The sequence below is a fragment of the Sus scrofa genome, chromosome 6, assembly GCF_000003025.6.
Source record: "Sus scrofa isolate TJ Tabasco breed Duroc chromosome 6, Sscrofa11.1, whole genome shotgun sequence".
Lineage (NCBI taxonomy): Eukaryota > Metazoa > Chordata > Mammalia > Artiodactyla > Suidae > Sus > Sus scrofa.
In genome coordinates, this window is record NC_010448.4 from 59,324,619 (window position 1) to 59,347,458 (window position 22,840).

General features: G+C 61.0%; 1 protein-coding gene across 5 annotated transcripts; it reads right to left on the bottom strand.

Moving 5' to 3' along the window:
* PPP1R12C (protein phosphatase 1 regulatory subunit 12C) lies at positions 914–22,559 on the bottom strand. 5 transcript variants are annotated; one of them, XM_005655972.3, is made up of 22 exons: positions 22,126–22,554; positions 17,957–18,087; positions 17,766–17,884; positions 10,804–10,963; positions 7,369–7,513; positions 7,208–7,282; positions 5,890–5,963; positions 5,686–5,813; positions 5,377–5,450; positions 5,005–5,163; positions 4,862–4,929; positions 4,191–4,283; positions 3,868–3,958; positions 3,306–3,389; positions 3,171–3,231; positions 2,937–3,019; positions 2,773–2,813; positions 2,598–2,691; positions 2,271–2,375; positions 1,879–1,929; positions 1,645–1,695; positions 914–1,549 (listed from the first exon to the last, which is right to left on the bottom strand). In XM_005655972.3, the coding sequence occupies exons 1-22, from the start codon at positions 22,444–22,446 to the stop codon at positions 1,463–1,465; spliced, it is 2,295 nt and encodes a 764-aa protein (XP_005656029.1). In that variant the 5' UTR covers positions 22,447–22,554; the 3' UTR covers positions 914–1,462. The 5 variants fall into 5 exon arrangements, 3 of the variants coding, with proteins under 3 accessions (XP_005656029.1, XP_005656028.1, XP_020950647.1); XM_005655971.3 differs by having other exon boundaries at positions 2,937–3,022; XM_021094988.1 differs by having other exon boundaries at positions 4,862–5,163; positions 22,126–22,556.

A 22,840-nucleotide genomic window follows, 5' to 3' on the forward strand; every position in this document is an offset into this window, starting at 1 on the left:
TGCACACACACACACCAGCCTCCCTAACTGCCACCCCTGCTTTTTCTCCGAAGCACAGCCACCTCATACACTTAGGATGCCTCTTGCCGCCCCTCCTAAAATGCATCAGCACGTCACCTGTGTCACGCACCACTATGCCACCAAAGGATAGGAGGGAGCCCAGCAAGCGGACTAGGAGCACAAATGAGTGCATGAATGAATGAAAGACCCATCTTAGAGGCTGGCTCCTCCTCAGCTCCAGCCCACTGCGGCCATGTGGACTCCCCAGCTCATACCGTCGGATTCCTGTGTTACATGTGAATGACCCCACACTTCACATGTTGGCAGCTGGTTCAGATTTGCTCCAAAACTAGTGAGGGCGAGAAGTTCCCGTCATGGCTCAGTGGTTAACGAATCCGACTAGGAACCATGAGGTTTTGGGTTTGATCCCCGGCCTTGCTCAGTGGGTTAAGGATCCGGCGTGGCCGTGAGCTGTGGTGTAGGTCGCAGACACAGCTTGGATCCTGAGTTGCTGTGGCTCTGGCATAGGCCGGTGGCTATAGCTCCGACTGGACCCCTAACCTGGGAACCTCCATGTGCCGCACCAGTGCAGCCCTAGAAAAGACAAAAGACAACAAACAAACCAACCAACCAACACAGTGAGGGCAAACCCTAAGCTCCCCGGCCCAATATTCACAGCCCCTTGTGTCTCACCCAGCTGGCGCCTCCTGCTCCACGTCAAGCCACCCCGTAACCGTGTCAGCCCTGGATTGGGACTGGCTGCTCTTCCTAAAGCCACTTCCCTCCCGGTGAGCACGCTCCTACCCGCCCCTCGGCACCCCACGCACACGGTCCCAGGGTCTGGTTACGGGCACGCACAGCCCAGCACGGAAGCCGGAAGTGGTGCCCCACCTCCAGCCGGGGACGCCGTCACTGAGTGGCAACTTCACGACTTTTATTTGTGGTGCCTGTGCTTTGTCTCGAAAATACCTTCTCCCCCTACCCCGGACAGTGGGCGGGGAGGGGGCAGCAAAAAATAGAAGGCGTCCCTCCCTATTGCACGCGGACCCTATATACAGGCCTGCCTGCCGCAGCCGGCGGGACTCTTGGCACATTCTTGGATCCCTGTTCAGGAGTGGGAGGGGTGACGAGGGTGACATCACACGTGAGGGGGACCTTTGGGCGGCCACTCTGGTCCTGGCGCTTCTTGGTCCTCGGTTCCTTCCTGGTCTGCCTCCAGCCCTGGTCCCCCTCAGCGACGTCCCCCTACCTGGCTCGGCCTCCCGCCTCCATCCTGGCCTCGCAGGGCCCCCCTTGGCTCCTGGGGACTCCGTACTCCCCTCCTAGGCTGGAGGTCCCGAGAGGAGGCTATGGCTTCTCAGAGACTCCCTCGAGAGCCCTGTCACTCGTGTTCACACAAGGGAAGGGTGCGTGTGGCAGAAGCAGCTGTATAAATATGGGTGCAGGGGAAGGGCCGCCAGAGTCACTTGGAGAGTTTGCTGATGACACGGATCAGGGCTGCGTTCTCATCCTTGAGCCGCTGGTTGTCGGCCCGGAGGTCGGACAGCGCCTGCCAGGTGGGACGGGGTCAGCCGGCTGGCCCTGGGCAGCTGAACTGCCGGCCCACCCTCGCTGCCGCCCACAGCTCGCCCCAGTAATACTCACCTTCAGCTCCTCCTCCAGCTCCGCTGCCTTTCGTTCCAGGGCCCTGCGCTCCTGGAATAAATGGGAGAAGGTGACTGGGGGTGTCGGGGGGAATGTCGGAAGTTTACGCCAGGTTGAGGGGGTGGGAAAGGGCAGAGGAGCAGGTTAGAAGGGCAAGGCGGCTCTCCTCACCCTCCCACAAGGGCTTGGAAGGCTGGAGACACAGCTGGCCCCACCCCCGCCACCCTCACTCACAAATCTCTCCAGCTCCAGAAGGGCGGGCCTCTCTGCAAAGCGCTCCTGCCTCTGGTGAGGACAGAAGGAGCAGGGGTCAGAGAAGCGTCCCAACCACAATGGCCAGGAGAAGCCAGCGCGGAAGGGGTGGGGGGCGCAGTAAAGACCCCTGGCTGCCCTGACCAGCCATCCACTGCTCCACACCCCTTGGCCCAGGCCCTGCCCCGCAGAGGTCCTGGCCCCGCCCCCATCCCCCCATCCCCCCCACCGCCGCCCTGCACCTGCCGGGGGGCTCCTGCCCAAAGGTCCTAGCCGCCCCCACTCACGTCTGGCCCCTCGATACTGTGGATGGAGAACCAGCACTGGCAAACCCGGCCAGTCCTCGCCACCGCCAGGCCCTGGGGGGTCCTCACCTGTGTGGCGCGCTCCAGCTCCACCTTGAGCTGAGCCAGCTGCAGCGTGGTCTCGGTCAGGGCCTCGCGAAGCCGTTCGTTCTCACTGCGCAGGTCTGCGTACAGCTGGGGGGGCGTGGGGGTGGGGGGGACCCGGGTCAGGCCTGCGGACCGACACACATTTGCGGGGACGGACGGGGCTGACTGCGGCTCAGGCCATGGGAAAGGACCAGATGCCCTGCTCCACCACGCAGAGCCCAAGACGGGGGACAGTAGGGCAGGGATGTAGAAGCCACTTTGAGGGGACTGGTGAATGGCACGATCGTGGGCATGGATGGGGTCACGAACCTTCCTGAAGCCTCCGTCCGGCTCTTCTGATTCTGGCTCCGGTTCTGGGTTGAGGTCCCGCTGCCTGCGGGATGAGGGGCCGCCCTCGGGAGTGCTGGGGTGAGGCAAGCGGGGCGTCAAGGGGCGCGCCCACAGCCCCACAGACAGACCCAAACCCTTCCTGCCCACCAGGTACCTGGATTCTGGGCCTCGGTCCACGGGCTCTGCCTCCTCCCCCTGTGGGTGGAGGTGAGGTTCAGCCGGAAAGAGAGCTCGGATCCACGTCCACCCCACCTCCAAGGCCCACCCGCAGCCTGCCTGGGCCACCCCCTCCCCTCCCTTCCCCTCCCCTCCCCTCACCTCAGCAGGTCCCCTCCGCTCCTTGCCGACTCGGCGGTGCTCCCTGGCAGCCGGCGGTCCCTGCCCTTGCCCGTCAGGCGCCTCTGCTGGGGGAGGGGCAGGAATCAGCCTGGTGACCTGTACAGGGGTCCCCTCTGCCGCCAGGGTCCCTGGGCCCAACCTTCAGGACAGGAAGACTGGGGCGGATGGATGCAGGGGACCCCCGGGGACGACCTTCCAGAGAGCAAACCTTACCTCTCTGGGCAGGGCCGTCAGAATTTTCCAGCCCCGGAACTCGGGGTCGCCGGGAAGGGTCCTGTGGGAGAGGGGCAGGAGTCAGAAGATGAGGGGTCTCCTATCACCCACTGCCTGGTCGCTGCCCCCTCTCACCAGGCTCTGCGGGCACGACTTCTCTGGCTCCGAGGCCTTCCCCGCAGCCTTCTCTGCTTCCTTCAGGTCGGTCAGAGTCACACCCTGGAGCGGAGAGGGCAGGCGGGGGCCAGGACTTAGGGCCCAGCCTCCGGCACCCAGGTCCAGCCCCCATCCCACCCCGCCTCAGACCAGGGGTCCAGCCCCCCCGCCCCAGACCAGGGGTCCAGCCCCCCCCCCCAAGACCAGGGGTCCAGCCCCCAGCCTCTCCTCCCTCAGACTCAAGGATCCAGCCCCCAGCCCCTCCTCCCTCGGACCCAGGGGTCCAGTCCCAGCCCCTCTTCCCTCGGACTCAGGGGTCCAGCCCCTCCTCCCTCGGACCCAGGGGTCCAGCCCCAGCCCCTCCTCCCTTGGACCCAGGGCTCCAGCCCCCACCCCAACCCCCTCAGACCCAGGGGTCCAGCCCCCAGCCCCTCCTCCCTCAGACTCAGGGATCCAGCCCCCAGCCCCTCCTCCCTTGGACCCAGGGGTCCAGCCTCAGCCCCTCTTCCCTCAGGCCAGGAGCCTGGGCCCCAGCCCTCACCTGTGTGGACCTCCGGGACTGGCGCATGAGGCGAGAGCGAGCTTTCCTCTGGGATTCGGACTCCTCGTCCCGCACTGGCATCTGGTATATCCTGAGTGAAGGACCCCCGGCCTCAGGGAGGTCCCTCTGGACCCTGTCCTGCCCCAAGGCTGACTCCCTCAGGGGGTGTCAAGTTTGGCCAGAGGCCGTCCACTCCGAGCCCAAGGCCAGCTCTCCCTCAGGAACTACCCCCACAAGGCCTGGGCTCCTGGGTGGTGCAGTTTTCGGGTTTCTTGGCGGCTGGGGGCCAGCAGCTTCCTGCCCCTGGGGCCTCTTCCCCTCACCTCCGGCGGTCCCGGGAGTCTGCTGGGGGCGCTGCCGAGGCTACGGGGACATTTGGCTTCACCGGGGACCCTGGGGACTCCGGCTCCAGAATCCTGGAGGGAGGAGTGAAGTTATCCAAGGGCAGAGGCGGCCCGAGACGGCAGACCCGGGGGAACTCATTCCATCAACAGACGCCACCCAACCTGCCGCCACGCAACAGACACCAGACACACAGCAAGGAGCCAAAGAGACACATTATCTCTGCCCCGTGAGTCAAATCTGAGCTGAAAAGATGCAAAATGCACAACAGACACACAAGGATGGGTAGAGCACACGGTGCGTCAGGAGGACAGAGTGCTCGGGGGCAGGGGACAGAGTGACAACGGCTCGGGGACAGGAGGGGCGCGTGTCCGGACGCTGTGGCAGAGTCAGCGGGGTGGGGGTGGGGGGACCGCACCGAGGAGCTGACATTTGAACAGGCCTGAGCGAGGGAGGAAGGAAGCCCTGTGGGTGCGAGGCGGGGGCCGCAGTGACGGCCCCATGCAGGAGCAAAGCCTGCGACAGAAAAGATGGGGGGAGACGGGGCCCAGGGCGGTGGGGGGCAGAGACCAGCCCCTAGAGAGCACCTGCTGACCAGCCTGGCACCCCGACCCACCTCCCGCCCCCGGGGGCCCAGGCCCTTCACACTCACGGGGCAGACGACTCCGGCACCTTCCGGGAAGGGGTGGGGGTGACTCTGGCAAGTCGGGGCTCCCTGGCCTGTGGACAGAGGAGAGGAGGGGCTGTTCCCCATGACCAAGCAGGGTCTGGGCCCCCGCCCGTCACCCCCCTCACCTGTGTGGAGGTCCCTTCCAGCCTCGAGGAGGAGGCTGAGCGCTGCAGCCCGGCCCTGGAGGCAACCTCGGCGGCCCGCCCGCCCGTGGGACCCAGGGCACCAGAGCTCCCCGTCTTCTGGAGGCCAAAGCGCCTGGGGAAGGAGGCCTCCTCCGGGGTCTGGAGGAGAGAAAGCTCTCAGTCACAGGGAAAGGGTCTCTCTTCTCAGCAACGGCAGGTGTTGCCCCCGGAAGGACCACAACAAACCACAATTAGACGCAGGCAGAGCCGGGAAAAGGCAGGTAGCTGTCCCAGAGGATTCTGGGAACTGGAGGCTTCACCCCCTTCCCAGCCCGGACGAGAGGTTTGCAGGCTCTGTGGCGCCAGACTCACCGTGGGGCTCTGAGGGCTGGAGGGTGGCGGGGACGAGATGCCGTTGAGGGTTCTGGACTCTGCAGGGGAGGAATCTATGGCATAGGAAGGGGGAGAAGTCATGAGAACATGCCCCCGCCTCTGGGAACCAGCCCCCTCCCTCAGCCCCCAGCCCCTCCCACCTCAGACCCAGGATCCAGCCCCCAGCCCCTCCTCCCTCGGACCCAGGATCCATCCCCCAGCCCCTCCTCCCTCGGACCCAGGGGTCCAGCCCCCAACCTCTCCTCCCTCAGACCCAGGGGTCCAGCCCCCAGACCCCCAGACCCTCACCTGAGGGGCCTTCTTCTCCTTCATCCTCATCCCGGATGGGGGGCCCCCCTGCGCCCCCAGGCCGGCGCTCCTTGGACAGGTCCTGGAGGGAGATCTTCTCTCGGCTGCTCAGACGACACACGGAGCTCCTGGTAGGAAGGGGAGGGCGTTAGGGTCCCTGCCGGGGAGCCTCCAGCCCACCTGCCCCCAGGTGCCTGTCCCTACCTGCGGTGTCTGCTGCTGGAAGGCACGGGGGGCTCCTGGCCCCTGCTCTGGGACGCTTCCTTCTGGTTCCGGAGCTGCAGGGGAAGGGACTGCTGGGGAGGGCTGGGACACGGAGACCCTCCTAGGTCCCACGCCCCTACTCTGAGGGCCCCCCACGCCGCCGTGCTGGCCCTGCTTTCTAGGGCCTCCGTTCTCAGACCCGGCAGGGGCTGTGTGGGGAGTCGACTGCGGGCTCATCCTGGATCTCCTGCGAGTGCTCCTACTCTCACAGGGCCTCCAGGCTTCCTGGCCTTTACCTGCCAGGGGTGACCTGCCCAAACATCTCTGGACCCTGCGGCACAGACCCTCGGCACACCCGGAGCCCCCCAGCAGGCCCCTGCCTCCCTGCAGCTCAGGGCAGCCCGCAGGTGTCACCATGGGGCTGTGTTCACAGCTCTGAGCCGGTACAGCCCCCCCGCCCCCAGCAAACCCCCGTGTGCTCTAAGCTCCTTTCCCAGACACCCCAGGCCAGGAAGGTACGTACCTCGTCTGTGTTCCCACCTCAGACACCCCGCCTCAGCCACCAGCGCCCCCCAGGGCCGCGTCCCCCTCACCCTGCTCCTCCCTGGCACACAGGGCCCTTCAGGGTCTGCCCCTGGCCCAACCTCCCGCCCCCTCCGGCACGTTCCTTTTCCCACCCCCCAGCCTCTGCTCGTGCTGGGTGCAGGCCCAGACCCCCGCCAAGCTGGAAACACAACTTGTCCCCTCAGCAGCCCCACGGCCAACCTTCAAGCAGGGGCATCTGTCCCTGTCCACCCACCACCCAGCAGAAGCTCCAGGTCAAGGGCCTGGCCCCCTGAAGGCCTCGGGAGACGTCCCTCGCGGCCCACCCACACTTGCTGGCCGGAGGCAGGGTTCGAAACACTTCTGTTCAGTAACATTCATGCCACCCAGAAAACAGCACAGCCTCCACAGGCCAGCACGCGAGACTCCTCGGCAAGGGCACACACTATTATCCCCATTTTAAAGGTGAGGCAATTGAGGCCCAGAGAGGTGAAGGGACTGGCCTGCGCTCACAGAGCAAGTCCATGGCAGAACCGGGATTCAGACCCCGGGTCCACACGGTTCTGCCCTTCATTCTGCAGTTTCCTAGCAGCAAGGCCCGGCCCAGCCCAAGCCCAGACGGACGACCCCCCTCTGTATCCCAAGGCCTGCCCAGGCCCCAGGCCCCGAGGGCCCAGCGGTGCCCCGCCTCATGGCTCTCCGCAGGGCCGCGGCCCCAGCTGGGACAGGCAGGTCCCCGGGCCGTGGAGGCCCCCCTCCGGCCGCTGAGACTCACGTCCTCCTGCTTGCGGGCCAGCTCCTCCAGCAGGCTCAGCACCTCCTCATCTGCCAGGTCACAGGGCCGCTGCCCCTGGGGGGCAGGGGGAGGGCGGGTGAGGAGGAGGGCTCAGGCCCCCCTGCCCCCAGCCCCACTCCAGTCCCCCAGGCGGCGCTCACCGCGTGGGTCAGCGAGTCCATGCCCCCGCCGTGCTCCGCCAGCAGGCGGCAGGCGTCCTCCACGCCCCAGTGGGCTGCGGCGTGCAGGGGCGTCCAGCCGTCCCCGTCCCGCAGCTCCGGGTCGTAGCCAGCCTGAAGGAGCAGCCTGGGGGCCAGGGAGGCTCGGGTCAAGGACCAAGACAGGGGCTCTGGGCCGAGGGCTGCTATCGGCCAGCTGTGCTGTGGTGGCAGTACCAGCTGTGACAGTGCCGAAACCAACCCTGGGCCAGGGGGCAAAGAGCCCCTGCCCCGAGCCCCACCCCCAGTCGCCCCCTCCCCTGGCCCATTGGGTGGCCTCCGGAACCCTGCTGCTTGTACCTGCAGGGGTCAACTCTCAACCGCGACCCCTGGCTGTGGGACAGCCCCAGATGCGGGGGGAGGGGGTTCCCCGAGCCCAGGCCCAGGGCAAGGATGACACCCCAGAAGGGGCAGCCTGGTGGGGGGCACTGTTCCAGGGACCAGCTGGCTCGGGGCAGCGCTGCTCAACCGGGACTACGCAGCCCCCCGCTGCGGGGGGCCGTGTCTGCAGACATCTCTGGGTGTCTCAGCTTAGAGGTGGGCGCCGGGAGCATCCGCGGGTTGGGTGGGTTAATCGTCCCACACCGCGGGGCACGGTGCCACAACAAAAAGCCATCTGGTCCAGGGCCGCCAGTGCCGGGACAGAAGCCCTGGCTTCGATTAGACTCTTCCTGGAGACCGTCTCCGCCTGAGCGCCCTCAGCCTGGCTGGAGGTCCCGGCAGCTCTGCAGGCTCAGCTCAGGCAGACACGCCTGCGTTCAGAGACTGGATTTAGGCCCCGGTCGGGGAAAGGGCGAGAGAGCCAGGTGGGACAGACAGAGAGATGGGGTGTCTTGTAAACCAAAGCCCCTCTGGACAGCCCCTGAGCTCAGATCCCCCGCATGCTGGGCACCCCCCGTCCCCCCGGCAGTCAGGCAGTCACGACCTCCTCCCAGATGTCACAGAGGGACCCGCCACCACACTCCCCTTCTCCCGCTGCCCTGTGCTATCCCTTTAGGCTAGTGATGCTCAACTGGGGACAATGCTGACCCCCAGGGGACACGGGGCAACTCCCAGGGACGTGCCCAGTTGTCGTGACGGTGGTGGGCAGGGGTGGGGGGGCAAGGATGCTGCTCACAGTCCCCCAGGGTTATCCTGCCGCACGTCCCCGTGTGGAGCTGAGGACCCTCCCTAAACATGTGATGTGACCTGCTTCCTTGTCACTTGTCTGTCTGTCTCCTCCACGAGCTGTGAACTGCCCGGTCACGTGTGCCACCGTATCCCCAGCCCCTAAAAGGCCTGGCACACAGCAGGTGCTCAGCGGTGTCACATGAACAGCACCAAATAAAGGCACCCTCCTCTCTGCCACTCGTCTTTCATGAGGAGAACATCGGTTACAGTCTTCCAAAAATGCAGTTCACAGATTTGGTTGTAAACACAAACCCACGGAAGTGAAGTTACAGTCAGCGAGCATCTCCGAGTGCAAAGCGTTTCGGTTCTATGGCAGAATGAGGCTGCCTGTGACCATCGACTCTTCCTCCCCCTTTAATAACGGTACCCAGCTTTCAGTGGGACTTGCTGTCGCCTGGCCGAAGTAGAAGCTCTCTGTTTCCCTTGAAGCTAGGAGTGGCCATCTGGCTAAGATCTGACAAATACGATGTCAGCATGAAGTGTGCACGCCACTTCTGGACTGTTCGTCTCAAAGAAATGGACATGTGCTCCCTCTGGCCTCTCCTTCCTGCTGGCTGGGATGCAGATGCAATGGCAGGAGCCAAAGCAGCCCCCTGAGGCTCAGGGATGGAAGCCAGAAGCAGAAGAGGGCACAGCCTCCAGGGCGGGGCACATCCCTGGGCCTGACCATGCACAGGGTCCCAGGCCCCTTGTTGCAGGGATTGGCCTTGGGCTGGGCAGGTGCACAAGGTGGCCCAGTTTCATCAGAACTACAGAGGATGAGGCACTCTACCTCTGAATCAGGGGAAGCAGCCAAAATGTGAGTCCAGAGCTGTTAGGGGTCACCCTAAGCTCCTCACCAGAAAACCTTCCTAAAAATTCATTAATGCGGAGGTGAGCAGAGCTGGGGGGACTCCTCCAAACTTCATGTACATACTAAAGGTAAACAAAAATATTGGGGGGGTGGAGAATAGGGAGCCTGAAGGGAAGAAGTGGAGCCAACGACTCTGATGGGAAGGGGGGAGGTGGTCAGCAAACGACAGAATCCAGGTGAGGACAAGAGGCCCAGGCAACCATTTAAAACTTATGTGCACCAAACAAGCCGGCCCTGAAGTACGTCACACACAAACAGCTACAACCACAAAGAGAAACAGGAAAAATCCACCATCACAGGAGGACCTTTTACCACAGTTCTCACAAGGACGGACGAATAAGCAGGTGGGAAAAAAAAAAAAAAATCACCAAGGATCTGGAAGATTTAAATAACTTGTCTACAAAGTTGCCCTAATAACCTAGAGAGACCGCTGTGCTTGACAGCACCATTCTCTTCCGGCTTTTTACAGGGACCAGGGTATGCGGCAACCCGCAATGAAGAGCAGAAATCTAGCATGGAGAACTTGGTGTCTGAGCTCAGGCAGACCTCAGAGACATTGAGGACTTGGTTCCGGACCACCAAAATAAAGCCAGTAGAGCAAGAAAGCAAGTCACGTGAAGTTTCTGGTTTACCAGTGCACAGAAAAGTTGATGCTAGAGTTCCCATCGTGGCTCAGTGGAAACAAATCTGACTAGGAACCATGAGGTGGCAGGTTCGATCCCTGGCCTCACTCAGTGGGTTAAGGATCCAGAGTTGCCATGAACGGTGGAGTAGGTTGCAGATGTGGCTCAGATCCTGCGTTGCTGTGGCTGTGGTGTAGGCCGGCAGCTGCAGCTCCGATTCGACCCCTAGCCTGGGAACCTCTATATACCGCTGGTGTAGTGCTAAAAAGCAAAAAAAAAAAAAAAAAAAAAAGACGTTTACACTACACTGTAAACTATTAAGTGTATAATAATAGCATTATGTCTTAAAAAAACATTAGAAGATACTTTATTGCTAAAAAACGCTCATCATCATCTGACAACACAGGGTTACCACAAACCTTCGATTTGCTAAAAACACAATATTGGCACAGTGCAATAAAAGGAGGTATGCCTGTAATGGAACAACAACAACCCATGTGGAAATGAGCAACACACTTCTAAATGATCCATGGATCAAACAAGCTGGAAAGCGTTTTAAACTGAAGGACAGGGAGAAACCTGCACATCAAGGCTGGTGGATACAGCTAAGGCTGCATTTAGAGGAAAATGCATGGCCTTAGGTATACAAAGTAGGAAAGGATGGGAATGGACAAAATCCACAGGAAGACAGCTGGCCCCACACAAGGGAGGGTTTATACCGGCCCAGCTCACCTCATCACTTCGATGTAGCCCTTGGCGGCGGCCACATGCAGGGCAGAGGCCCCTGTGCGGGGGTGCCGGGCCTCTGGCATGGCGCCCCCATTCAGCCAGCACCTCGTGTCATGAAGCAGTAATTCCTCCTCGGCCCGTTTGGCTGCCTCCACATCCACACCTGGGAGGACAAGAAGGGGCAACAGGTGGGACTCCCACTCCCAGATCCAGGAACCGCCCAGTGTGCCATTCAGGGGCTCCAAGGGCCTGGACTAGCTCAGTCTATACCTGGCATGTTATGAACTATCGAGATGAGAGTAAAAATGGTCGCTTCTAGGGGACGTGTGCTCCTTCTGGGAAGTTTTTTACCGTCTGTGCTGCACAGAGCAGAGCCGTCCTGCTCAATGGCCATGGGCAGCCGCTCCCCACCGAGACACCGAGACACGTGAGGGTAAAACTTGCGGTGGATTTAGACGCATGGGAGAAAGAATGTGCGACAGCTTACGAATGATTTTCTCACCTTGATTGGGTACGGAAATGACAGCAGGCCGGGTTAAATACGACTCAGTAGTAAAATTAATTTCCCCTCTTTTCTGTTTCAGCGCGCCTCCTAGGAAATGCTCTCTTGCGCCTCCGGCTCACTCTGCTTTCCGCCGGACGGCACCGGCAAAGATGACAGAGGTTACAGTGGCCCCGTCGCCCACCTTACCCCGCTCTCTGCGGGCCACAGAGGTAACCACCATCACAAGGGCAGGGACGGACCAGAGCCACGGCAGTGACAACGCTGGATTCTTAACCCGCTGGGCCAGCCACCTGGGCACTCCGCAAATTTGCTTTCATGAACCCACGCCTTGTCACAGTCTTACTATGATGTTGCAAATCCTGCCCCCAGGGCAAGGCACAGGATCCCAGGAACACAATTCGCACCAGGAATCACATCTGTTGGGTCCGGCTGCATGCTGGCACCACCCGGTGGCACCTGGTGGCCCTCAGACTAGACTCCCAGGGGATCACCTTAGGGTCTCCTGGCTGCTGGGGACTCCCAGGGGCAGCTGTGCCAGGAATGTGTGGTTGGCCGTCCTGGAGGGGCCAGGCTGGGGTGGAGACGCCGGGACAGTGCCAGGGACTCAGGCACGCCCCTACCTCCCTAACGGGAATCACCTACGGTCAGTTGTATTATAGATTCAGGCGCCTGGCTGCCTCACTGTGGGCAGGGAGGGTGGAGTTTGCCGACCTTTTATTCAGCAACCACAGTCAGTGACCTTCTGCCTGTTCACACGATCCTTCTGCAATTGTGGTTTTCGCCGAGTTTTGCCGGTGTTTATTAACAGAAGTCTTGGTGGGGTTGGCCAGCTACGGCCTGTGCCTGCAAGCCATCTGTTTGATTAACACAGAATCAACCCATTTCACTATTTTAAAGTGTACAATTCAACTTAAAAGTTTTTGCACGGCAAAGAAAACCCTAAACAAAAGGAAAGGACAACCCATAAAATTGGAGAAAATATCTGCAAATGAAGTAATGGACCAGGGATTAATCTCAAAAATACATAAACACCTCCTGCAGCTCCATACCAAGAAAGAAAAAAAAAACCAGCAAAAAATGGGAACAAGATTTAAACAGACAGTTCTCCAAAGAAGACATACAGATGGCCAAAAAACACATGCAAAGTTGTTCAACATTACTCATGATTAAAGAAATGCAAATCAAAACCACGATGAGGTACCACCTTACACCAGCCAGAATGGCCATCATCAAAAAGTCTACAAATGATAAATGCTAGAGAGGGTGTGGAGAAAAGGGAACCCTATTACACTGTTGGTGGGAATGTAAACTGGTGCAACCACTGTAGAAAACAGTATGGAGATTCCTCAGAAAACTAAAAATAGAACTACCATTGGATCCAGCAATCCCACTCCTGGGCATCTATCCAGAGAAAACCATGACTCGCAAAGACACATGTACTCCAACGTTCATTGCAGCACTCTTTACAATAGCCAAAACATGGAAACAACCTAAATGTCTATCAACAGAGGAGTGGATCAAGGAGATGTGGTACATACACACAATGGAATATGACTCAGCCATGAAAAGGAATGAAATATCGGCATTTTTAGCAACATGGATGGACCCAGAAATTATCATGCTAAGTGACGTCAGTCGGTGAGACACCAGCATCACATGCTCTCACTGACAAGTGGAATCTAAAAAAAGGACACAATGAACTTCTTTGCAAACAGATACTGACTCACAGACTTTGGAAAACTTAGGGTCACCAACGGGGACAGGCTGGGGGGGTGGGGGGATGGACTGGGGGTTTGGGATGGAAACGCTATGAAATTGGGTTGTGATCATGGGTGCACAGCTATAAATATAACCAAATTCATTGCTTTTTTTTTTTTTTAAAGAAAGAACAAATAAATAAAGTGTACAATTCGGGGCTTTCACAACATACAAACCACGAATCCTGTCCATATGGAACTGTCTCCTCACCCCAAAGGGAAACCTCGCACCTCCCTCCTCCAGCCCCTGGCAACCACCACTCCACTTCCCCACGGCACCTGCCTCTTCTGGAAAAGCCGCCTGTGTCTGTAACTAAAGCTCTGCTGGACCAAGGCTGCACCCACTCATTTCCATATCAGTCCCCGGCTGTATCCCCGCTACAGCCGCAGGTTCACGCGCTCTCAGGACTGCACGGAGCACCGGGACCCTGGAGCCAGCAGGCCTCCGCCGGGTGGTCCAGGAGCAGAACCGCTGGAACACGGGGTCTCCCGCCGGAATCCACCCGTCCAGCGGCTCCTCCGCGGTGTCATCGCCCACGCTCCTGCCGGCCTGAGACGAGCCCCATGCTCGGCCTCTGGAGCTGACTCTGAAACGAGCCCATTTCCACCTGACTTTTTTTTTTTTTTTTTTTTTTTGGTCTTTTTAGGGCCATACCCACAGCACATGGAAGTTCCCAGGCTAGGGGTTTAATCGGAGTCACGGATACTAGTTGGTTCATAACTGCTGAGCCACAATGGGAACTCCTCCCCCTGTCCTGATGTTGGGATTCCGAGTGGGATTGCTTCAAATGTCTCAGAAACACTTCACGGGTTCTTCCTGCCCAGTTCTGAGTCCCTGTGGGTCCGACCGCAGCCCTTCTGAGCGAAGGCTGGAGGGTCCCGGCTTGACCTGTGCTGCTGCAGCAGACCTGAGCCTTGGCCTGGCGGGCCCCCCTTCCTCCTCCCTAACCAGGCCTTCCTTCTCCTCACCCTGCTTCCACATGACATGCTTCTGATGTGACTGAGCCCACAGCCTGGCTCCATGGGCGGCCACATTGCCAGGCCTGCCCATCCTTCTTGCCACAGTGACTGGCTCAGGGGAAGGTGTGTGATCAAGGTGGCCCGAAGAGTGTCAGGCAGGGAGTTCTCACTGCGGCTCAGCGAGTCAAGAACTTGACTAGTATCCATGAGGATGTGGATTCAACCCCTGACCTCACTCAGTGGGTTAACGATCTGGTGTTGCCCAAAGTGGCCGTACTAAGCACCTCACTGAGAGAACCTGCCTAAGAATGAAGTTGCCACAGATTTCAGCAGTGATGGAGGGATGCTTTTGCCTTTTCCTGAGCCCCTGGGTCAAATCATGCCTGAAGTCCATTTAACTCCTAGCCCTCAGTTACGTAAGTCCATACACTGTCCTCCATTCTTTATAGACTCAGCTAAAATACACATAGAATTTATCATCTTTTTTTTTAAGCTGTGCCTACGGCATGCGGAAGTTCCTGAGCCAGGGATCAAACCCGTGCCATGGCAGATCCTTCACCTGTGCCAGATCCTTAAGCCCCCGCCCCCTAAGAGAACGCCATCTTCGCCATTTTAGAGTGTGCGGTTCGGTGGTGCAAAGAGCAGTCACACGTGTGCAAACACCACCACCACCTCCAGACTCTCCTCATCCTGCAAAACGGAAACTGTCTACCCCTCAACACGTCCCACTCCCCAGCCCCTGCCAAGCACCCTTCTACTTTCTGCCTCTATGAATTTGATGGTTTTCCCCTTTTTTTTTTTAAGTCTTTTGTCTTTTTAGAGCCACGCCCACGGCATATGGAGGTTCCCAGGCTAAGGGTAGGATCAGAGCTGTAGCTGCCGGCCTACACCACAGCCACAGCAACGCGGGATCCGAGCCGTGTCTGCGACCCACACCACAGCTCACGGCAACACTGGATCCTTAACTCACGGAGAAGGGCCAGGAATCAAACCGGCATCCTCATGGACACTAGTCAGGTTCGTTAACCACTGAGCCATGACGGGAACTCTTTGACTGTTTTCGTTAAATTCCTCAAATGAGTGGAATTACACGGTATTTGCACGTTTTGTGCCTGACTTATTGCCCTTAACGTAATCTCGTTAAGGTTCACCCACGCTGTAGCCTAGGCTGGACTCTCTTTCCTTCTTTCTGGCCACACCCGTGGCATGCGGGCCAGGGAGTGAACCTGCGCCCAAGTAGTGACCTGAGCCACAGCAGTGACCACGACAGATCCTTAGCCACTACTCACTGGGGAACTCCTCTCTTTCCTTTCTCAGGCTGGCTCATGCCCACTCCACGCACAGATCACAGACCACTTGTCCAGCCCCGTCTGTGGACAGGTAGGCCGCTTCCACCCTTCTGCTCCTGTGAGGAAGGCTGCTGGAGCCAGGACGCAATGGGCTCCTGGTGCTGATAAAGGTGCACCGATTCAGCAGGGCGGCCTCCCTTCCTGGGGGGCAGCCTCCGCCCACCTCTGCCACTGTCCTCCGTCAGGCGCCCAGCACTGCCTGCCTGGGGGCCTCTGTCTTCAGGAGTGAAAGCCCTGCCCTCCTGCCCCACACACACTGGGCCCAGGCTTCCTGTTCCCAGAGGCGGGGGCTGCGCTGGTCTCGGCAGCAGGGGGTCTTCCCAGTAGAATCACTGGCCTTCCTGCCTGGTAGGTCCTACGAGCCAGCACCCCCAGCCACCCTCCCCCCGCCCCCGGCCCCGCAGACAGGGGCACAGGGTCGCAGTGAGAAGGTGGTGGGAGCCACACGGGCGGCCCCAGAGACCACCCACCCACCGCCCTGCGGCTGCCCTTTAACCACAAGGGAGAAGAGGGCTCCACGTAGGGTCACCTGGGCGACTCCCAGAGGAGGCGCAGGATTAAGTCACCAGTAACGGGGCAGACAGACAGCTGGTCTCCCAGAGGGACGCGCTGAGTTCCTGCCAAAAACGCAGAGCCAAGAAACAACAAGGTCCAGGCTAAGGGGCCTGTGAATCACCACGGGGGGTGGGGTGGGGGTCCAGGTGGAGGGAGACGGGAGATGGGGTGACAGAGGCAAGGTGAGGACGGGGCAGGGCCTGAACCAGCAGGGTGGGCATCTTCAAGTGGCAGGTAAGGGTTTAGCATCGCAGTCAAGACCAGAGCTGACGGGAGAGAAACAACGTCGCGTCCCCGGCTCCCAGGCGGCGGCGGTCACCAGGAGTGTCCTTGTGCCAGGGACATGGCCTCTCCGCGTGCAGGTGACATTTTCTCCAAACAGTTCAGGGCAGCGAGGGAGAGAGGGAGGGAGGAAGAGAAGGAGGGAGGGGGGAGGAAGGCAGGCCGCGCCCTCGGGGAGCGGGGGGGCGGGGGGGGGTGCGTGCGAATGTGCCCCAAGGTTACAAACCCGCGTCTACACTGTGAGTGCACCGACACAAAAGATCCACAACAGGCAGGTCCACACAGACCAGGCCGACGAGGAGTGGTTTCCGAGGGGTGAGGGGATGGGGATTGGGGGACAGTTCAGAGGCGCGGGGCTTCTTTTGGGGTGATCAAAAACTCCTCTACTAGAAGTGGTGACGGACGCACGAGCTTAGTGTAAACACACCAAGGATAAAACCCAACCTAACACCAAACCGCACCCTTCCCAGGGTGAACCGTGGGCGCGGTGAGTTCAAGCTCCCCGAAGGCGTTCAAAAGCCCTGCTAAAGCCCAGGGAGGGTCACCAGACCGCTGCCTCTGGCTGGAGCATCAAGCTAAATCGTGGAGAAGGGGGGTGAGAATCGGCCCAACTCTGCTCACCCTGCCTCCCCGGCCTGAACCAAACCAGGGCTCCTGACCCTGGCGTCCTCCTCAGCTCGCCCACTGGCGCCCCTGCGCCCCGAGAGGCTCCGAGGCCACCCCGCCTGAGGGCCCCAGCCTTCCCACCCGGCCCAGGGCACTGCAACCAGAGCCAGGCCGGGAATCCGGGGATCGCCTCGGATGCGACGGTATCTTCTTCATCAGCCTCGCTGCCCCTCCACGGGGCCCTCCAGACCCCCACCCCGGGCCCTGAGCTCACACCTGCTCATCCACTGAACCCTGGCCACCGCCCTGTGCTCTACGAATGAGCCAGTCGCTGCCACAGCCGGGACCCGAACCCAGGAAGCCGGACTCCAGGAGCTCCCACGGGAGCCCAGGTGGAGCTGTGAGGCGGTTCACTGCCCCCCCCGTCCCCCCTCCAAGTCCTCTGTCTCCAGTGCCGTTGGGCCACGGCCTCCCCCAGGCACCCAGCACACCCACCAGCCAAGTTGGCTCCTCTGAGGGGGGGGAGGTGGTCACAGCCCCTCTGAGAACCTGCTAGAAGTAACGCGCTCCCCTAGAAAGGGAACCTGACCAGATTCCGAGTTCGGGGATGGGGGGGTCCTCGGCCCCACATTAAGGACCCTTGGGGCTCAGTGAGCCTGAACACAGGGGAGGCCAGTCCCTCAGCAGCCTCTGCTTTCCTCTGCCTCCACCCAGTGAAGCTCCTGAGACCTGGCATCTTACCTAACAGACCCCTGGACAAGCCCCACCGCCACCTCCCCACTCAGAGGACCAGGCGACACTTCAGATCCACGTTGCCGTCGGAGCTCCTGTTCTGGGCCCAGCGGTGGCACGCGCCTTTCATCTGGTTACTGCTTAAATGCTACCTGTTCCAAGCAACCTGGGGGTGGGGACACTGAAACCCACCGCCGCTCCCCCATCCCCCAGGCCCACCTCGGCGGGTGATCTCGGCCTTCAGCAGCCCTTCCATGGCGTCGGACTCGGCCAGGTCCAGGGGCAGGTCCCCATCACTGTTGACCGAGGCGATGTTGGCCCCGTGGCTCAGGAGGTACCTGGGGGCGGGGCAAGGTCAGGGCGGAGGGGTCCAGGCCGGGCCCCGTCCGGTCTCACCCTCCCCGCCTCACCTGGCGATGTCCAGGTAACCACAGGAGGCGGCCACGTGCAGGGGCGTCCAGCCCTCGTTGTCCGCCTGGTTCACCGTGGCGCCCTGCTCCACCAGGAAGCGCACCACCTCCAGGTTCTCGTCGATGCAGGCCTGGGGGCGGGACAGTGCTGTCGGCCTCACTGGTCCAGGCCCCGCACGCCCAGCCACGCCACTTAAGGAGAAAGCCCCGAAGCACACACCCTGCCCCCCCCCCCGAAGTCCCCTCCAGCCACCCGGCTGTTGAAGACCCTCCCCCAGCTTCCATCCTCTGGGGTCAGCCCAGCAGCTGCAGCTCACTGAGAACGTGAGACAAGGCTCCCAGCAACCCTGCAGCAGGAAGCGGATGGGGGGGGCTGCACATCCAGGTGCAGGAATCCTGGACGGTGCTGACCAACCAGAGGCACGCAGTCACCACCAGAGGATGCGGCCTCCAGTGATGGACCAGAGGGAAGAGGCCCAGCCCCTCCCCCCTCAGACCTGGGGTCCAGCCCCCAGCCCCTGCTCAGACCCTCTACAGAACCGACCATGGCGCTGCCTTGTACTTGGAGGGGAGACAGCTGGACCCTGGGGCCCAGGGCTGTGCAGGGCTGGTAAGGCGACCAAGCCCCTAGCACCAGGGCCAGAGTGAGGGTGCTGGCAGGACCCTCACACTGGGAGAGGGGGCAGGTCAGCCTGTGCCCAGGGCCTGGGGCTGAGGTGACGCAGGCCTATGTGCGGAGAGCATGCTCTGCACAGGTCACTGCGCGATGGGTTTCCACGGGCCACCCTCCCTGATCCTGCCCCTGGCGGAGTCCAGGACAAAGCCCTTGCCCAAGCTGGCACAGCGAGTGGGGGCCAGAGCAGGAGGAGGCCCAGGGTGCAGCAAACGCTAGGTGAGCACTGGGGCCCGAGCAGGGTCTGGGGGGATAGGGGGCCCAGGACTCCTGGGTCCTCAGGGTAAACGAAGAGCTCTCCACACCGCCCATCTGGAGAAGGGGGAGGAAGCACCGAGGGCCAAGAGCATGAAGTCATGGAAACTCAGGCTGCGAGAGGGGGGCCACACGTGCCCTGGGAACAGGATGAACTCTGGGCTCAGTTTATTTCTACCCGGTTGTCATGGTGATGGGGGAGGGGGGCAAGGAGGGAGATGGGCCTTTCCCTTTCAAGGACCTGGCTGGGCACCGGCATCCATGCGAAAGATGCCTGAGGCTGGGCACCAGGGATCCAAGAAGCCAGGCACCAGCCCCTCCTCCCTCAGACCACGAATCTGGGTCCCCAGATCCTCCCCCCCTCAGACCTGGGGGTCCAGATCCCCCACTAGGGCCGGGGCACAGGGCGGGGTTCGGCCTCCTCAGGCCCGAGGTAGGAGCTGAGGCTTGAGAACCCCTGGAGACCCAACTCGAGCAGGCGGCTGCCACCTGGGGACCTGCTCCGGGGAGGACGGGGAACAGAAACCGCAGTCCCAGACACCGTGAGCAAACATCCCGGTCAGATGCGGGGGCTTTCCTGGGACCTGGGGCTTTCAGAGCTAAAACCAGCATGAGCTGGTCCCCGGACACCCTCCGCTGAGCCAGAGCCCCTGCTTGCTGCTGACTGTGTGACCTCAGGCAGGGACTTCCCCTCTCCCAACACCCCTCCTGCAAAGCCCTGGCAAGTGAGTTCACGGAGGGGGAGGGGAAGGGGAGGGATTCCCCTGACAGGCCAGCCTGGAGCGTGCTTTTGCAGGGTTTGGGCCAAGGGGGATGTTGGGGACTGGGGCCTGGCCCAAAAAGCAGGGCTAGGAACCCCTCTGGGAAGGTCCAGGGGAGCGAGGGGCAGGGGTGGTGGCGGAGGAAAGGGGACACCAAAGCCTGAGGCTCCTTTCCTGGGCTTGCCAAGCTCTGAGACCGTGCAGCTCCTCAGGAAGTGGGCTGCTCCTTTAGATGGAAAAAAAATGTCCCAGATAGCACTAGGGCCTCTGTAGGGGACAGGCCGGGGGCGGGGGAATGGGGGGGGCCCCTTAGACCAGGGGCTGCAACTCCCCAACTGAATGCCTATGGCACTTGCTGAAGGATGTGCCAGAGCCCCACCAGGGAGAGCCTGGCTACTGGCCCTGCTAACAGCTAAGAAACCTGAGGCACAGAGAGAAAAGGCACTATTTCAAGGCCACAAAAGAGCTGAGGAGCTGAGATCAGAACAAAGGACTAGGGGTTCCCAAGGTTGCGGGTTTGATCCCCAGCCTCACTCAGTAGGTTAAGGACCCGGCATTGCCATGAGTTGTGGTGTAAGTCGCAGACTCAGCTCAGATCTGGCATTGCTGTGGCTGTGGTGTAGGCCGACAGCAACAGCTCTGATTAGACCCCTAGCCTGGGAACCTCCATATGCCGCAGGTGTGGCCCTAAAAAGACAAAAAACTGAAAAAAAGAACTAAGGACTAGAGAGTTCCTGTTGTGGCTCAGCCGATTAAGACCCCAGCATAGTGTGCATGAGGTTGCAGGTTCAATCCCTGGCCTCATTCAGTGGGTTAAGGATCCAGCGTTGCTGTGACCTGTGGCGTAAGCCGCAGATGCAGCTCGGATCCTGAGTGCTGTGGCTGTGGTGTAGGCTGGCAGTTGCAGGTATGATCTGACCCCTAGGCTGGGAACCTCCATATACCACGGATGCTGCCATAAAAAGAAAAGAAAAGAAAAGAAATAAAAAAAAAAAAAAAAAAGAGCTCGGGACTCTTCTATTTCCCTGAACTGCTCCTCTTCTGGGTACCTGCTCCTCTTCTGCTCCTCTTCTGGCTAAGGGGGCCTCTTCAGGCATCCTCCCCATTCCCGTGCCCCTACCCACGCTTCCTTCACAGGGTCCTCTCTGGGCCCCAAAGTAACCGAACCTGACGGGCTCTGGCAGGGAAGAGAGGCCTGGGGACTGGCCTGAGCTGGGAAGACTGGGAGGGAGACAGCCTCGGGGACAGAGGGAGGAGTAGAGGCTCTTCTGTGGCCTGTCCCCAAAGACCCACTGCAGCCAGGCAGGGGATGCGATAAAAGCCCTCAGAACCAGAGGGAATCCTGGTTCTGGGACATATAGTGACTCTGGCTCTGGAACACAAGACCAATGGAGGCAGAAAGCAAGGTGTTTTGGAAAGGTTTGGGGGCCCAGGTTGTGGAGAGAGAGGACCTAGCAGGGCTCTAGGTCCCCTGGGAAGGGGAAGTGACCGGGCCTAGGAGAACTGGCGGTGCACTCTGAAGGAGGGAGAAGCTGCCCAAAGCCACAGGAGGGCATCCAGGCAGAGAGAGCAAGATGACCCGAGGACAGACAGGTGGCCCAGAACCAGAAAGAGGAGGGTGCTCTGAGTGTGCCCAGAAAAAAGGGTAACGCTGCAGGCCCACACAAAGCAAGAGGACAGAGTGAAAGAGAAGTGTGTGGAGAAAGAGAAACATCCCCAAGAGAGAGCCTACAGTGCAAGGCCAGAGGTGGCACAGAGGGAGAATGAGGAGGGCACGCAGGTGAAGGGGGCAGGAGAGAGAGCAGGAGGTGAGCCAGGCGAGGGAAGCATCCACTTGAGGAGCAGAGCGCCTTGAGGGCGATGGCTCAGGAAAGAGCACCCTTACATGGCAACAGATGGCAGAGACCAAGGATGAAGAGCAGAAACCTGAAGGAAAGGGCATGGAAGGCTCGGGGGCTGGCCGAAGAAACGGCCCAGGCCAGAGAGCGGGAAAAGAAGCAGCACAGGCCCAGAAGAGAGGAGGAGGACGCTCAGGGAAAGTGGTACCTGCCTGGACTAGGGGAAACAGTGGGTACCGGTGAAGCTGGGAGAAGTGGCGGACTCGAGAAAGTGGGGCAGCATTCGATGGCAGAGTAGAGGTGGCACGGGCCAGGCTGGTTAAGAGCGCTCAAGGTGGGGAAAGAGCAGGGCGAAAGAGACAAGACGAGGATGGACTGGCCTGAGGCCCTCAGCAGTGGCTCGAGTCCGGAGAGAGGGCAGCGCAGGATGGCAAAAACCAGGCCAGTTCAAGTGGCTCAGGACTGGAAGAGGGGAGCTCCAGGTGGGTGGGATGGGAAAAGGACTCAGCACGGGATGATAAAGGACCGGGGCAGCATCGACGGTGCAGACCACGACTGGCAAGGGTGACTCTGGACTGGGAGGGAGGGTGCTCGAGGCAGCGCAGACCCAGGGCGGATCGGAGCCCGGGCGGGGGCGCTGACCTGGTGCAGGGCGCTGATGCCGTCGGCGTTGGTGGAGTCGAGCACGGCGCGGGCTGGCGGCGGGGCGGAGGGGTCCAGCTCGGCGTCAGGGTCGGGGTCGGCCGCGCGCAGCATCAAGCGCGCCTCGTCCAGGTCGCCACCCGCGCAGGCCGCCAGAAACTCGGCGGCGCGCTCGAAGCGCACGGTACGGGCGCGCCGTTCCCCGGGGCCCGGCTCGGCGCCTGCCCGCGCCCCCCACTGCCGCAACTGCTCCCGCCGCCGCTCACGGGCTGCCGCCGCCGCCGCCCCCGGGCCCGCCCCTGGGCCATCCTCGCCCGACATCGCGCCGCCCGCTCGCCCGCCAGGTAAGAAGCGAGCGAGCGAGCGAGCGAGCGACCAGCTCCGAGGCGTCGCCGACGCCCGCCCTCCTCCGGGCCGCCGGGAATTGCGTCCCGCCCCGCGCCGCCAGAGGATCTACCGGTCCCCGCCCGGCACGTGACGTCACCACGCCGACTCGGGGCCCGCTGGGAAATGGAGTCCACAGGCTGGAGAGGCAACCGGCAACCGCCTGAGGGCGGACCGCGGGGAACTCTGGGAAGTGGAGTCCATAAACGGAAATGGATCTCTGCAATAGTCCCGCCCCGAGGCACACTGGGAAATTCGCAGCTCCGCGGTGTCAAAAGGAAATCTGATTGGCGTGCTGGGAAGTGGAGTCTACAGGCGGGAGGTCGGCCCC